This window comes from Diceros bicornis, chromosome 20 (genome assembly GCF_020826845.1).
Source record: "Diceros bicornis minor isolate mBicDic1 chromosome 20, mDicBic1.mat.cur, whole genome shotgun sequence".
NCBI lineage: Eukaryota > Metazoa > Chordata > Mammalia > Perissodactyla > Rhinocerotidae > Diceros > Diceros bicornis.
In genome coordinates, this window is record NC_080759.1 from 20707251 (window position 1) to 20724565 (window position 17315).

Here is a 17315-nt window from a genome sequence, read left to right on the forward strand (position 1 = left end):
TGTGGCTGGATTCTGGATATATTTAGAAGGCAGGGAAGGTAGAATTCCCTTGTGGATTGGATGTGCAGTGTAAGAGAAAGAGAGGAGTCAAAAAAGACTCCAGAATTTATGATCTGAGCTACTGAGAGAATAGAGTTGCCATGAGATAAAATGGGGAGATCTAGAGTTGAAGCAGGTTCTGAGGGGAAGATAAGAGGTCTGCTGTGGACAGATTGGGTTTGAGACGTGTACTAGACATCCAAGTAGAGTTGTAGAGTGAGGTGGCTGGCTAAACAGTCTGGAGTTAGGGAGATGTCTGAGCTAAAGACAGATTTGGGAATTATCAGCATGTAGATGGCAAGTTGTCTATAGAGTCATAGAGCCTAGATGCCATTGGAAAGGGAGTGAGTGAGGATGGGGAAGAGAAGAGGTCCCAGGATTTAGCTGTGGGTCACCCCAGCATGAAGAAGTGAAGAAGAGGAGTGACCGGCAGTAGGGACCAAGGAGGAGGGACCTGTGAAGTAGGGGGAGTGCGGCAGAGTGTAGTGTGCTGGAAACTACGTGAAGTGTGATGTAAATCACACTTTCAGACAGGAAGGAGAGCTCAATGGTGTCAAATACTGCTGAGAAGGCAAGTGAAGGGGGACTCAAAGATGACCATTGGGTTTCACGAGGTGAAGCCATTGACAACAGCCACTTCTGTAGGGTGGGGCAAAAGCCATATTTTAGTTTAAGAGAGAATGGAAGGAGAGAGACTGAAGTATAGACATCTCATCTGAGGTGTTTTGATGTAAAGCAAAGTAGAGAAATGGGGAAATGCCTGGAGAAGGAGTCTTGTTTTCTTTTTTCTTTTTAAGATGGAAAGGATGAAGCATGTTTATATACCCATGGGGATGGGGGTGGGGAGGGATGCAGAATCGCTGGAGCTGATGTTCTTGAGCAGGTGACAGGGACTCCTGAAACTCGATGTGGCAGTGTGCTCTTTGTTGAAGCTCTGGAGGCCTAACGCATGCACCCACACTTGGAGGACACTGATGACTAAAACAGAAAGCAGACTTACCACAAGAGAAGCAGATTTCTGACACTATTATCTGACAGAACAAATGGCATTTTTTATTTGCTCAGGGCACATCCTCTCTCCTCTCAAGGCACATCAGCTTACAGGTAGAAGATTGCTTGGTTAGACAGGAATATATAACTCGCTTCACTCCCTGAATCTGAAGTCATAGTTCCTTCCTGTAAGACTTTCCCCTTTCTGATCTATTGATGTCTCTATCAAAGGAACTGACATCAGGCCTCCAGAATCAGCACAATCTTTGCAGTAATAAACACTGACAAATGATTCATCATTATCCATCCTTCTCCAGAAACTGGTCTGTCCCTCCTGTAAAGTCCCCTTTCCTTAGTCGTATTGGTGACAACAGAGGATTAGATTAAATAATAGCTTTCTTCAGTTATTTCCCGGTCTCCCAGGATGCCCTTTGGAGACGCTGTATGAGCTGCTCCTTCTCAAGTCTCTTTGGTGGCACCTTCACAACTCCTCCCCTTGGGCAAAGTGCTCTGGTCAGGGCTGTGCACCCATTTAAAGTTGCTGCTTCTAGTTTCAGTCTCAGAAGACAGACAACTCTTTTTTAAAAATTGAGATATAATTCACATACCATAAAATTCACCATTTTAAAGTGTAAAATTCAGTTGTTTTTAGTCTATTCACAAGGTTGTGCACCCATAACCACTAATTCCTGAAGATTTTCATCACTCGAAAAGAGAAACCCCATATCCAATAGCAGCCATGCCCCATTTCCCTTCTCCTTCTACCTCTTGGCAACCATTCATTTACTTTCTGTCTATGGATTTGCCTGTTCTGGACATTTCCTATAAATGGAATCATACAATATGTGGCCTTTCTCTCTGGCTTCTTTCCCTCAGCATAGTGTTTTCAAGTTCCTCCGTGTTCAGCCATGTTCATACAGGCTATCCATGATAGCATATATTAGTACTTCATTTCTTTTTATGGCTGAATAATATTCCATTGTATGGACATATCACATTTTGTTTATCTATTCATCAATTGATGGATATTTGGGTTGTTCTATTTTTTGGCTATCATGAGTAATGCTGCTATAAACATTCATGTACAAGTTTTTGTGTGGACATATTTTTTTATTTCTCTTGGGTACGTACCTTGGAGTGGAATGGCTGGGTCATATAGTAACACTATGTCTAAACTTTTGAGGAACTGCCAAACCGTTTTCCACAGTGTCTATACCATTTCATGTTCCCCTCAGCACTGTATGAGGATTCCAGTTTCTCCACATCCTTGTCTACACTTGTTGTTGTCTGTTTTTTGATGATGGCCATCCTAGGAGGTATGGACTAGGAGGAGGGACAATTCTTAACTTCAAATTATGGGGGCACCTCCGTTTAGACCCTTTTATGTTACAGATGTGAAACCCAGTTTATAGACGTGAAAAGGGAGGCATAGACTAATTTCTGGCTCAAGGTCTTACACTTTCTAATGATGGAGCTGGTGTCTGACTTGTAGACCAGCAATCTTTCCACCAGGCTGTTGTAATTTCTGTGGCATTCCAGTCAGGAATCCAGAATTTGTATAGGTCTGTCTAAATATAGGGCAGATCTCAGGAGGAAGACTGTTAGAGCTAATAGTGATGGTTGCTGGGAGTGTGAAATATTATTTATCTTTCCCCTCATCACCCACTTAACACAGTAGACAGCCTTTTCTTTAAAACCTGAAGTAAATATCCTCTTGTTTGCAGATTCTCCTTGTCTTCTATTAGACTTCAAGCACTTTGAAGGCAGTGATCATGTCTTAGTATTTACAGTGTTGGATATAATAGCTGGCACATGGTGGGCCCTCCAGACATGTTTTAGGAATTAAATAGGATAAATCAGTCAGGATTATTAAAGAATGAGTTTATTATAAATCAGCTCTTTGGAGAAACAGCACAATGAAAGATGAGATATAAATGGTAGGTGGTAAAAAAAAGCCATTTTCTTCATTGTGTATCACAATTTATTAAGAATAACATAGAATTAAGCTTAGTGCTTGCAGGTATAAATTGATTAGCTAAGGCAAAACACATATCTAGATACTGGCTGGACTGAGGCCTATTGTTATATGAAACTTTAGTCTACTTGTAATTAATAAATGATATAATGCCCTGAGCTATCCCTAACCTCAAGTCCCCAAATTTCCAAATATCTAAAACACTGAATCTTTCTATCTTTATAATTAAAAATTATGTAAAATATGAAAATATATAGAAGTATATAGTAAGAAGTGAAAATCCCCTTTCATCTCTCTCCTTACTCCCACACTGAATAGAATGTCAGGCTCTAAATTCCAAGGGCGACAGATATTTTGGAGCTTTATTTGGAAGAATGAAGAATATTCTAACTTTTTCTGAGATCGACTTTCTTTTATGGACAAACACAAAAGTGACAGTCCTCAAATTCTGAGTAAAGCAGAGTTACTGAACTGGGAAACTTTTTCTCAAAGGACCTCTCTTGACGTGGATAGAGAACGTGTGATGAAGCAGTCTTAGCTAATCGTGGAAGTGTGACAGCAGGAAGTTGTTTCTTCCACTGCTGATTTTCTTTAAGACAGGCCGTCATTTGTACACAAGGTTATGAGGGTTGTTGAGGTGCTATTTAGGATTGCTTGACATCTCCAGTTGGTTACCTCAGTTCTCTACTTTGAAGAAGGAATGTCATATGGCTCGTGCGATGGTTTTCTTTATCCAGTTGAGATATTTTTTTGTGAGGAGAATATAGACACCAGGCTTCTGGGGGTTACCACACTTCCCAAAGGAAGTGACACCTCTGAAAATGTTATCACATATCAGAGGACTTCCAGAATCCCCCTGGAACGGAAAGTCATATGTTTGAAATATGAGTACTTTCCAGAGATATTATTCATCTTTTTATTCATTCATTTATTCACTCACTCACTCACACATTCTTTCTCTCTTTCCTTAAAGTCTAACTTAATATGTCTTTTATTAATTGTCTGCCCTCAGCATCAATTAACACAGATTTTTTTATCTTTTCAAATCATTTATCTTTTGAAAAAGGTAATTCTGGAAAAGATGTGCAAACTCATTTTTATCAGTAAAACAAAGAAAGAATAACAAAGGAAGCCTTTCACAGTGAAAATAATCGTCTTCTTCACTCTGCTTGTATCCTCTTTTCTTGGTCAGTAGATGTTGGGGGAAGAAACTGAATGTTGGGGCTTCTAGAAGGCTTGAGATGGGATCTCAACTCCTCCCTGCTCTGAAGGAGGACACTAACTAAGCCATCTCAGACCATGAATTACTTGTGGAATTTCAAACAATTTTTAGAGATTTTTTTTCCAGGATTCATTAGCCAATTTCTTATTCTCTCTGACCTCACAAGCCACCTGTAGATCATGAGTTCCAGACAGAGTCAGTCCCTGGTCAAGCCTGTTCTTGGCACATTGAGAGGCAGAACAATGCAGGAAGTGAGAGTCAGATGGCCTCAGTCCAAATCCAGGTCCACCCCACTGATAGCCAACTTGGGAAGTTAAGTAGCTTTCTGTACCTTAATTTCTTCATCTATAAAATAGAATTGATAATAACAGTGCCTATCTTATGGGGTTATTTGAGGATTAAGTGGCATGAAGTATAGAACTTGGTATAGTTCCTGGCACTCGATAAATGCCAGCTGTCAGGATCATTTTTGAGAGGGATGGAGAGCATCCATAAATGGTGCTTAAATGGTGTCCTGAAAATGACCAGTAGGAAGGGGGGAACACTCCCTGAGCAGAAGGTTTAACATGGGACAAAGGTGCACACACAACACCAGCGTCAAGCAGTAGTCCTTGTACATAAAGAGCAATAACAGTTGTCCACCTGTGTTTCCTAGGCACTCTATTTCACCTTAGTTCCTATAGCCAATAAATGGTTTAAATTTGTAATTTACTTACCTCACATGAATCACCTTCGCCTTTTCGACCACCAGCACAGATCATGCTTTGGTCAATAACTGGATTAAAATTATAGTGCTCTGCATCATTGCAGATTTTTCGGTCTATCACACTGACATTGACTTCTCTCAAGGTATTTGAAATTTTAAACGAGTCTCTTTTGGTGCTTCCCCATCCTGCCACATGACACTTGGTGTGGGGTTTGACATCTTCTCCTGTTTTTGGTAGCTGAAGTATTCCTACAGCTTTGGTTATAGTTGCTTTACCTTCCAGCTAGAAAAGAGACAGGAGAGGCAACAGTCGCAAACACCAGAAAATAGCTCTGATTGGAACATGTATCTTGATTATTCAGCATGTTCTTATGAAGGACGTTGCTGGAGACATGTTCCAACCTAATTGACAATCAGTAATTGATTTTTAAAAAGTCACAGTACACCTTTTCAGGCGTGTTTTGCTAAGCTAGACTAGGTAAACTTCAGTTGACCTGTCAATGATAAAATTGTATTGGCGGTGGCTGACAGTTTTGTGGTTGAAAGCTCTAGTGGAGAACTCAATCACTATTTTATTCAGGTGGTCTTAGGTTTGTGAACTCACTGGTATTGAGACCAATAGAAGAAGGCAAGGCTCCTGGTTCAATGAGGCAGGGTAGGAAAGGGGCCAGTGTTCTCATTTTCGATTTTAGTGGAAATGTGGCTTCCCCACTTCTGAGCATGTACAAACCAGCCTGAGGGTCTCACCTGCCTTTGAGCGCTCGCCCACACTCTGCCCTTTTCTTTCATTCACCAAGCCCTCTTCTTGGCTTACCACCCTGCTCTGTCTCTTTCCAAAAAGTCAAGGCAAGGGGAGTAGGGAGTGTGATCAAGGTTGGGTACACAGTAGAGGGAGACAGTTGTAGTTCTTTCTTTTTTCTTGCCTCAAGCTCGGTTTGAAACTGCAGAGGGCTCTGGTATTGTGAACCTCCTAAAAACAGGAGCACAACAGCGAGGACCACTGTCACTTTCCTATCATCGCATTGCTTTCAGCCCCCACTTCCTGACATTTGACTGTCCCCACTTTCTCAGTGTCCCCTCTGAGTTGCTGGTGCTCCCAACCCCCACCTTGCTAATATTTAGAAGGTGAAATGGCCACAAATGAAAGTCTTTCCACAGAACATGACTTCAAATGCCCATGTGTAACTTCTCTCCTCCTCCACACATGCTTTCTCACAGCCTTCATGCTGTTATCTGGTTGAATGGACAAGGAGGAAGGAGAACCCACAAAGGGACTTCAGGTCTTACTGAATGGATCTAAATTGGAGTCTGGGAAGCATATGTTTGTAGGGAGCAGTCCCCTCAAGCTCTCTTGACGACAAGCACATAGAGCAGCCATAAGCACATCATTAGGTTGTAACTCCGGAAGGTTAACCTTGGTGAAGTCCTGACACCTTCTTGATGTTTTCTCTAGCAACATCACTCTCTTGGCCACAGTGTCAAAACGAGAGGGAGTTTCCTGCCTCTACTTCAAGAACATGAACCCCTCAAATCCCCTACTCACCCCACCCCCTTGTAAAGGTAAGATTTTAGGTCCTGAAGGAGACCTGACCACTTCTACCACTTGCTTGAAACCTGAGTCCAGAATCTCTTCCCTTCTCTTGATTACCTTTGCCACTGTCTGCCTTAATTCTATCCCTTATCCAAAATTATTCAGGAAATATTTATTGAGAGCTTACTATGTACCAGGTACTATTCTAGGTGTTGGAGGACATAGAAGTAAAAAAACAAAAATACCTATTCTGTGGAGCTCACATTCCAGTGAGGGAGGCAGACAGACAAACAAACACAATCTAAAGTATATCAGAGGTGCGTGCTATAGAGAAAAACACAGGCGGGAAGTAGGCCAGGGAGCGCCCTCTGGGGGCAGGGGAGGGAGTCGCCTTTCACTGCACATGCCGCCAGATGGGAATTAGAGTATGCAGCAGGGGTGACCTGAGAGAGAGGTCCAGCCTGATAGTCCTAAGGCATATAGTGTGGGGGTCATGATATAAATATTGGGAGGCAGGGTAGGGAGTGTGAGGAGTTTGCCAGAAGCATGCAGAACTCAAGGGCCCTCTCTTTTCTCCTGATATTGGGGTGCGTGGATCCCCTGAGCTTTCTCTTAATTCCTGCTGGGGAAGTTCCTCATCAGCCCCCTTTGGACTAGTGTGAACCTTCTGTTCACATCTGCCTTCCAGTCCTGCCTTCTCTCTTCCATTTTATGCATAGAAGCCAGATAATCATTCTAAAATCAAGTCTGATCACGTCACCGCCCTGCTTAAAACACTTTCCCATTTCCTTCCCCATGAAGTTCAAACTTCTTACTGTGGTTTGCAATGGCTGTCTCCATGGTCCTCTGTCCGGTGTCCCTTCTTTCTCAAATCTCATGATAACTTCCTTTTCACCCCCCTCTTCCTCCAAATGCATTTTCCAGAAAGACCTCTTATACATGCTGTTCTTCCTGCTTGGAAGGCCCTTCCCTCCCTTTTTCATGCTGATTCCTGTATCTTCTCTAGGAAAGCTTCCCTGAGGCCTTCTTTGTTATCTCTGTCACTGATGAGTAAAATACGGTCAGATCAGAGCTGTTGATTTATTTGTCTCTCCCACTAGACTGAGCACCTGTAGGGCAGGACCCAATTACTGTTTATCTACCGAGGAAGAGAAAAGCAGACTGACACTGACAGCTAAGCACTCACAGCTGGGTCTTGATTTTTCCTGTTGATCATAAACACTAGCATAGATCACCAATATCAGACAAGGTGACCCTAATGAAGTGAGCAAACCAAGGCCTCTCTGTAGTCATGTTTGAGTCCAGGCCAAAACAAGGTCATTGTGCACACTACAAAAATGACCAACCACCCTCTATCAGCTAAAATGAGTCACAGCTTCTTTATCAATCACAGCTTTAGCCTTTCTCCATTCTTTCAGCCTCTAGATAAGTAAGATTCATTGAGCTGCCCAATCATAGAATTACCCCACTTCCTGACAACATCCCATTCAGAGCAAACTCCTGCTTCCTTGAACCCTCTCCCAAATCACCTGACACAAGCCCGAATCCTATGATAAGCCCGGTGTAACACCCTCTCTCTGAGCCATCTTGTGGTTCCTCACTGCTCACAGTCTCCCTTGCTGAGCAAACTTCAATAAACCCAACTTGGTTTGACTGTAGGTGAGTTCCTGGTGGCATCACTACTTTGGATTGCCAGGTCCCACCCCAGTAGGACTTTTGTCAATTATCTGTTGAATTGAACTGAATTCCAAAAGAGGCGCATCTGTGGCAAGTGTGCTGGGTCCTGCTGTGATTCTTATCCCCACGTACTGACATTAGCCAACCTTGGCTATGAGGCTGAGTGTGTAAAAACCAGTTTCAGGTTAAACTGACCAAATTTCAAAATTTTGCTGTTTCAGAATAGTTATTAAAAAAACCCATCTTTACCTGAAGGAGTTGAAGATCACCTTCAAATGACTCTGGATTATAGCATGGATAGGAAATCGCCTTTTTAATGGCAAACATTTGCTCATGTTTCTCTTTGTGGGATGTGGAGTGGGCTCCAAGAATAACTTGAGGTTTGCCCTTCCTGGAAAAAATAAGGACAACATATAATCTATGTGAGAGAATGAATGAAATTAAGCCATAAATTTAATTTATTCAAATCTGTTCAGTTCTTTCAAATGGCTTCCTATTTATAAACATGTACTCCAAGACAGAGGGAATTTATGGGGCTTTTTTCTTTTGGTATTTTAGTGACTTTTACCTAAACCTCCCAAGATGTGTGTTATGACGGATTGCTTCAACTTCATCACATCTTTTCAAGGAAGACGCATCAGAAAGGAAATCCCAGGCGTTTTGGTAGAGGCAAGAGCATTGAGCTGTGAAGGCCTGGAGAGGGATGCTTGAGTGCTGCCCAAAAAGGAGCTGCTAGTTTTTCCACCTCTTGGGATTTGTGGAATCAACACCTAATGGAAGAGGCTAAACCCAAGTACTAGAGCAGAAGTAGCAGGTTTGCTTTTCTGTGCTTCAGGGAAATAATGTACCTTGCTTAAGTCTTCAAAGATGACAAAGGTTGACAAAAGTCAAGCTTGTACTAGGTAGGACTGAATAAATGAATCTTGATTTTGTAGTGAAATTTTAAAGCTGAGTCTAAGCAAACACATGCATGCACATGTACACGAACAGAAGCAAATACACGCAGTAGGGCTAGCCCCAAGTCTAGTTTATGAACCTAATGATAGCTGATCTGGGAGAGGTGGGCACAAGCATTTCTTGATTTGCTGGGCCGACTTTGTACCAAGTGGGCCTATTAGTTAACCATGCCAATGGCTAACTTTATTCACAGCGTACATTGTGCTAAAGTTCCTACTCAGTGAATTCTCATTTTACACAAAAATGTGGTGTGAATCTGTTTGGATCTTCTTTGTGAGAAGTTGGTTTTTAAGTATCTTCTTTTTTTTTTTTGGTGAGGAAGATATAGCCCTGAGCTAACATCTGTTGCCAATCCTCCTCTTTTTGCTGAGGAAGATTGGCCCTGGGCTAACATCCGTGCCCATCTTTCTCACTTTATATGTGAGACGCCTGCCACAGCATGCCCTGATAAGCAGCACACAGGTCCATGCCTGGGATCTGAACCTGTGAACTCTGGGCAGCTGAAGTGGAGTGCGCGAACTTAACCACTATGCCACGGGGCCAGCCCTAAGTCTCTTCTTTTATTCATGCAATTTATGCTAAAGTGACAAGGGAAATAACAGGTACGGGTTACCAACAATAGGTACTGATGAAGAAAATAGTAGCATATCCACGTGATAAACATTATTCTGGCTTTCAAATCATGATTAGGAAAAACGTTAGTTAGAACCACAGGAAATGGCTATTTTTTTAAAGTCAAACAGTCAAATATGAGTAATTTCCTATGGTTCAATATGATATGTAGCAACATAGGATAACACTAATTATATAATAGTAAGTAAACCACTTGTCATCATAGAGGACACTTAATTTGCCTGACTGTGTGAAATATGCTTATGAAAAAAGTCTGCAACAAAATATAGCAAAATATTAACAGTGATTGTATGGGGTTGATAAAATTATGAGGGCTATTTTTCACCTTTCCTGTTTTTGAAAATGCTAATAATGTTGCTATTTATAGTGAAAAAATATTTTAAAATAATACGAGAAAATGGTCATGCATTTCAATCTTATTCTATAGGATCTAGCTTTTGCTTATAGGGATAAATATGATATTAGAACATAACATTGAACGTGCTTGCCCACTTTCTTCTCCATCTCTACCTAATTTCGGTTTTGGACTTCAGCATCATCCCGCCTCCCCAGTCTGCCTTGAGAATGACGGGAGCTCAGAATTACTTACATGTCACAGTGAGCAGCTGTCAACACCCAGTTTTCTTTGATCAAAGCTCCTGCACAGATTTTCAGCCCTTTGATTAGAGCCATGTAGGGTCTTGTGTGAGGTTGCACTTCATTTCCTCCTATAATTCCCTCACAGGATTCTGGAAAAACTAAAAGAGTGATCCCGAGTGAAATTCTATCTTATCTAGTCATGTTTCGCTCTGAGAAAGTTCTGTTATAACGAATAGATTCAGCACGAGTACGTAGACGTGTCCTTGGTGTCAGGATAGTCATCAGAACAGGCCAGATGGTGCAGGGCGTGGTGCATTTTTTCTGCAACATTCTTGTCTGTAATTATGTTCTCTGCAACACTCACACACCTGGTAGTGTATTCTCATGATGAGTTTAGTACTCAGTTTTGGGGTAAGTTTTATTATGAGTAAATATTCCTACTATGTTATGCTTTTTGGGTTGTTTTTTCCTGCCACGTGTCTAAATTGATTTCTCTCCCTTTTTTTGAAATTGTTAGGACAAAAATGATAAAGATATGGAAATGCTTCTCTCTGTGAGCAATGATTCTCTCACTTTAGTGTCGTAATAATCACTCAGAGTGCTTACTTAAAATGCAGATTCCCAAGGCCCCGTCCTGGGGACTCTGGTCAGAATCCTGGAGGGGGAACCTGGGAACCTGCACTTTAAATAAGCACTCCAGGTGATTCTGATGCAGCTGCTCCTCAGAGCGGTTCTGGGATTTATAAGGCTGTGACCAAGTCTTGGAAAGCAGCGATTTATCCTATTTTTGCTCCTTTGTGCAGGCATTAATAGCAGAGGGCATTTTGCAAGATAGTCATTTGATAAGAGGTGTGAATAGACAGCCAGGAGTACAGTGTGATCAAAGGCTAGAGGGCTAGAGTGGGTGGGCTGGGGCTGCAGCTCTCTGGGCAGGACACCCATGACTGGGCTGTGGCCCCCAAAGTCAACCTTTCTGCTCCTCAGTTTGCATGAGGACTGTTCTCTGATTCAGGGGCCAGAGAATTGAGAGCCGGTTTGGAGTGTCATAGATGAAAAATTCCTTATTAAGAAAACATGTACTTGTGTAAACAAAGCCACTGTTGCATCTTAACACCTGAAAAAGGAAAAGCACCCTTTGGGGCAGTCGGCCACCTGCCAGGTATTCTGACTGGGAACAGAGTGCTCATGGGGAGTCTCTGGACTTCTCCTTTTTTCTGTTGAGATGTGTATAGTAAGTTTCCACAGTCTGAGATCCACTGTCCTGCTGGTTGAGGCTATGGAGTCATAACACTCTCTTGCCTTGTCATCTTTCTGTATTTTGACCAATGAAATACATTTGGGAGGTGATTCCTGGGCAAAGGAGGTTCTCAGTGTGGCTGGAGAACTCATAATTTTCCCCATGAGAGCGTAAGTGGTCTATAAGAAATGAAATCCATTACCTTGGTTTTGTGAGCCCCATGTTAGACCAGCTCACTGACTGGCTCTGCACTGCATGGAATGATACACCTTACATGTACGAAGGCTGTAGCTTTTTAATGACTTTTACTCACTTTTGTCTTTTTCCTTTATTTGTTATTATTTATACGGAAAACGAGGCAAGGCAGATAAGCCAAAAGAAAGGGGTGGGACTATAAAATATATGTTGTAGCTAAACAACAGATATTGATTAATGTCCCCAATAGGGAAAGACAAATAGCAAATTTGTGAACCGCACTTTTGCTCGTACTTCTCATTCCAGGCTGAAATCGTGGCAGGACCTTTTTCCTGAGCAATTTACACATTCACTCATTTTTTTCTGTGTAATTATGCCACAACTATTTTTGAGTGACTCCTGGTAAGACAGATGCAAAGATGAATAGAACACAGTTCTTACCCTCAAAGAGCTTGATAGTAGAAAGATACAAAGAACAAAGCTGTGGACAGATACATAAATGATCACAATGCTACGCAGTGCGCTAAGTGCCTTGAGAGAGTATAAATGAGGAACTGAAGGAATTCAGAGACACGAGAAAATGCTATTGGCGAGGAGGTTGGGAAGTCTTCAAGAAGAAGGTAGGTTGTTTATTTACATATTTCTGAAGGAGACTGAAAAAATACAAGATTTCAGTGGGCAGGGGCTGGAGGAGATTTCAGGTTCAGGTATGACATAAGTAAAAGGCAGTGTGTTCGGGGATTATGAGGATGAAGCAGGTTGCCCACAGAGAAATGTTAAATGAGCCTAATGATTCATCATGTTTAAATGCCTTTGGAGTCCAGACTTGACACTGGAGCCAGTCCTTAAAATGATAACTCTTAGCAAAGTGATTTTTTTAAAGCCCCGACTTGACTTGCTATTATTCTTTAATTGTTTACATTAAGTTTTATCTAGTTTCTATAATTTTCCATGATATCTCTGGGTAATAGTATCTTGAATTTAAGCAATACTTACTTCTCTTCCTCAAGAATTTGAGGTACCTTTAGCAGAATGTCTATCTCCTTCCTATCCCTGGGAGGTAGGAAGTGTCAGGCAATAGAATCTCTTTTCTTAAAGGTCAGAAAACAAAAAGATTAACAACTTACCCAACATCACACGGTCAGAGCAGAGTGGGGAGAAATCCCAATCTCCTGGCTCTGTGATTCCTAGTCTACTCACTTCCTGCTATAGCCTGGAATTGTCTTAGTCTCAGGTTGGACACTGCGTTATTGGCCTTAAAAATCTCAAATATTCCATGGTGTGATTATTATTTGGAATGATACTTCAGTAAGTTACATTAAAATCAAGGAAAAAATCAACAATTATAATCACAATAATAATGAAAGCATCTATAATTTACTAGGCACTGGTTAATTCCAGACACTGACCCTGAGGTTTACTATAATGCAGGGTGGGTGTTATTATTCCCGTGTGGAGATAAGGAACGTGAAGTTTAGACAGAGTAATTGAGTCTCCCAAGTTCACACAACTACAATGGCAAAGCAGTATTCTGACCCAGTTCCACATCATGTAAAAACCATATTCTTTCCATTGTGAAGCACTGTTTTCCTAAAGTAGTGGCTCTTCAACTTTTTTATTTTTAAGTTTTGAAATATAGAGCCATTTGAGAATCTGGTAAAGTATAGACATACATATGCATATAAATATTTGCATACAGTTTTGGGAGATTCACAGATTTCTTGATGCCCATCAATGGCCTTGTAGGAACTCATTAAGAATTGTTAAGAATCCCAGCTCTGAAGGTATCATTGAGCTATAAGATAATCATAGTGTGTGGTTAAGAACGTGAACTCTGGGTTCAAATCCCGGCCCTACAACTTACTAACTGATGACTTTAGTAAATTTACTTAACTTCTCTCTGCCTAAGTTTCCTCATATGTAAAATGGGGCTGATGACGATGATCCTTAAGAAGATTAAATGAGTTAATATGTGTAAAACACTTAGAATACTGCTATGCTTAATTGTCAGTTTTATTAAATGTTGGCATATATATATATATATATATATATGTTTCTTTGGATTATTTTACACTGATGTTATTGTTTTCTTCACCACCCCCACACTAGAAACAGACACTCACAAACACATCTGAAATCAAAAGTTTTAAGATCTTTCTGAGAGCTATGACTATTCAGTTGTATATGTATGACTGGGAGGTCTAGTTAATATGTAGTCTATACATCCCCGATTTAATGGCTTTGTCAGTTTTTTCCTTAAAGGTTTTGCTCTGTAGATCTGGCCTGAATTTATGAGAACCACCAGATATAGCGAATGCTTTCATATTTTTGCTGTAGACACATAGGGTACATTTTCATCTTAAAGAGCCAACATGCCTTTTAGAGAGCAAAGACAAATGGTAACATTAAAAATTATTGGAAATTAAGTTATGATTTCTTTTTCCTTTTTACATAATGTTAAACATAAATTAAACCAACATAGAATTCCATTTTCTCATGAGCAAAACTGAAAAGCTTATGGAAATACGTCTTACCTCCAGGAATTAGGAGACATATGGCAATAGAGAAAGAGAAAGGAACAGGAATTTTCATGGCTTCTGTTCCCCACATATGGAGGCCGTTCAATTTCAGGTATTAACGGTAGTAATATATAATGACCGCAAAGGATGTGGGTTTTTTCTTTCTCTGCTGTGCTGTTAAAGGTTTTGGTGTTTTATTACTGAAAAACGTAACCTTATTTTAGCGATGGTGTGGTTACTTATTTTTTTCGCAGGGGAGGTCGTTTCCTTTGGGGTTAGACCTCTCCTACCTTCTAGGGTAAATGTGAAGCCGTGGAGACTGTGATAAATGAAGAACATTAAATAGAAAATTGCTCTTCTTTTGACAACTTTTTAATTTTCAAATGCAAATTATTTAAAAAGCTAGGAATTCAAGTCTATATTGGAAATTGTTTTGAATTTCATCCTTAAGCCTATTCTAGTGGGGAAAGGATAGATATTCGGTGCATTCATTGTTGAGACTGCTGGGAAATCATTGAGGAAAAACTGAAGTTAGACTCTTAATTCACACCATTCAATTATAAAAGCACTGAGTGAAGATACAGATGAATATGTATACGTTTTGGAAGTGAGAAATGTATTTTGAAATATGATGTTAAAGGCAGAAATCATAAAGAAAAAGATTGGTAGATTCAATTATGAAAAGTTAAAGCTTCTGTACCTTAAAATATTAAACATAAAGTCAAATTGCAAACAGTTTCAATATATGTGACACAAATGGATGTTTTCACAGAGCAATAGGAAAAGATGAATACTTGAAAAGAAAAATTATCAGAGAATTTGAAAAAGCAATTTACAAAAGAAGAAATTAAAATGGCTGCTGTATTCCTAGTCTATGGAGGAATGCATAAGCACATAGCACAAGGTATCAATAATAAAAATGCATATTAAAACAGTTAAGTATTATTTTTGCCCGTCAAATTGTTAAAAATTAAAAAACAAAAATAATACTCTCTGTTGTTGGAAATTCTTGTGTATTGATGGTATTTCAGAATGCTACTTTCTGGAAGGCAATACATATAAACGGTTATTAAATTTTTCATGATCTTTGACCTAACAAATCATGTCTATGAATTTTAAAAAAATAGTGGAGATGCCTAGAAATTTAGCTATAAAGAGTTCCATTGTATTATTGTTCATAATGAGAAAAAGTGGAAAATAATCTAAATGCGCCAAAATAAAGAATTAGGTAAGCGTTTTAGTTTCCTATTGCTGCTATAACAAATTACCACAAACTTAGTGGCATAAAACAATACAAATTTACTATTTTACAGTTCTGTAGGTCAGAAGCTTGATGTGGGTCTGACTGGGCTGAAACCAAGGTGTCTGCAGGGTTGCATTCTTTTCTGGAGCCTCTAGGGGAGCATCCATTCCCTTGCCTGTTTCTAGAGGCAGAGGCTTGCATTCCTTAGCTTGTGGCCCCCTTCCAGTTTCAAGGCCAGCAATGGCCAGTGGAATCTTTTTCACACTGTATCACTCTGACACTGAGTCTTCTTTTGCCTGCTGCTTCCACTTTTAATGACCCCTGTGATTACATTGGCCCACCCAGATAATCTCCCTATTTGAAGGTGAGCTGATTAGCAACCTTAGTTCTATCCACAACCTCAATTCCTCTTTGCCATGTAAACTAACATATTCACAGACTCTAGGCATCTCTAGGCATCTTTGGTGGGTGGGATGCATTATTCTGCATCCTATAGTAAGTAAATTATAATTCTTCCATATAACCATTCTAGGCAATCATTAAATAACACGGAAAGTGATCACAAAATGTTGCTGTGGCAGACAACTCTTGTGTGTCACCACAGATCCTCTTGGCTCATGTAAGTCCATGGACTTTTGTCCACTTGTTCTTCTCCAGCTATTCTGTGGAGACCATTCTGCATGGCCTTGGACTGTCTTCGTTGAGCACCACCTGATAGCATTTTGCCTCATGCCTGCAGGATACACCTTTTGTTTTCCATCCCTGGACTCCACTGCTGCTGCTGAGGTCTAGGACACAGCCTGACGCAGAAATGCAGGGGAGTTCATGCCTTTTTGGGAAATCTCTTGATTGGTAGGAGACAGAATCTAGTGGATAAATTCTTTCCTCCTCCCTTTTCTCCCCACAGGGTTTTCTTTGAAGCAGTAATTCTTATGGTTTTTGGAAGATAGTCTGAATAACCAGTTGTGTTTGATACCAAGAGGTTTCCTGCCTAGCCATGCGCACTTGTGTTGGTGCTTCTCCTCAACATTCCTCTTTTCTCCCTCCACTGTCCCCTACCCCCACTATTGTAATCCCTAATAAAGTGGTAGCACATAATCTCTGCTCCCTGGGAGCTCGGGCTAAGACAGTTGGGAGTAGCACTAGGAGTTGGGAGTAGCCTTGTAAATGAAACTCACAAAATGGTATTGGAGTTGAATGACTCACTTATCTGACACACTGGTGTGTCACATTGCTGTGACACCACCCACATTGCTGGTGGTAAGTGGGGTGATGATAACCCTGGCTTGAAGTAGCATTCAGTGACATCACTTTACCAAGGATTTTATCTACAGGTAATTGACATGAGGCAGAGGTGGGAGACAAAAGGGAGAAATGTGTCAGCTGTTGCAGTGAACAGTGTGGCAGTCTGGTGACAATGATAATTATAGAGATTATGGGGTGGGCAGGCTTCTGTTAATGGCATTAGGAGCCTTGAGAAAACAGAGAGTAGGCCGGGGCAGCTAACTGCCAGCTTAAGGCACACTGGGCAAGCCAGGGGGCTTCTATGGCAGCTTTTAAGGAAACTCTCATCATCTGAGCTGCAGTTCAGGCTGATCTGAAAATTAGACCCAGGATCTGATTGTAGTGATGGAAAAGCTGCAAAGGAGACTGAATGTATAGCCTCAATATGTCTTCTAGGTCAAAGTCAGGGCCCTGACCGGTGAAGTCAGGCTCTGAGACCTGGACAGGGGATGTTTGTGAGGGCAAGCCTGAGGATCTTGAACACCCGAATTCCCCTGAACCTTCTGGGCTGGCAGAAGGCCCCGCACC

General features: G+C 40.9%; 1 protein-coding gene across 1 annotated transcript; it reads right to left on the reverse strand.

Annotated features, from left to right (window-relative positions):
* Positions 1 to 2933: 2933 nt before the first annotated feature.
* On the reverse strand, positions 2934 to 14383 carry LOC131418902 (granzyme A-like). Its single transcript, XM_058563476.1, has 5 exons — positions 14276 to 14383; positions 10320 to 10467; positions 8390 to 8531; positions 4943 to 5215; positions 2934 to 3860 (listed from the first exon to the last, which is right to left on the reverse strand). The coding sequence occupies exons 1-5, from the start codon at positions 14349 to 14351 to the stop codon at positions 3708 to 3710; spliced, it is 792 nt and encodes a 263-aa protein (XP_058419459.1). The 5' UTR covers positions 14352 to 14383; the 3' UTR covers positions 2934 to 3707.
* Positions 14384 to 17315: the final 2932 nt, after the last annotated feature.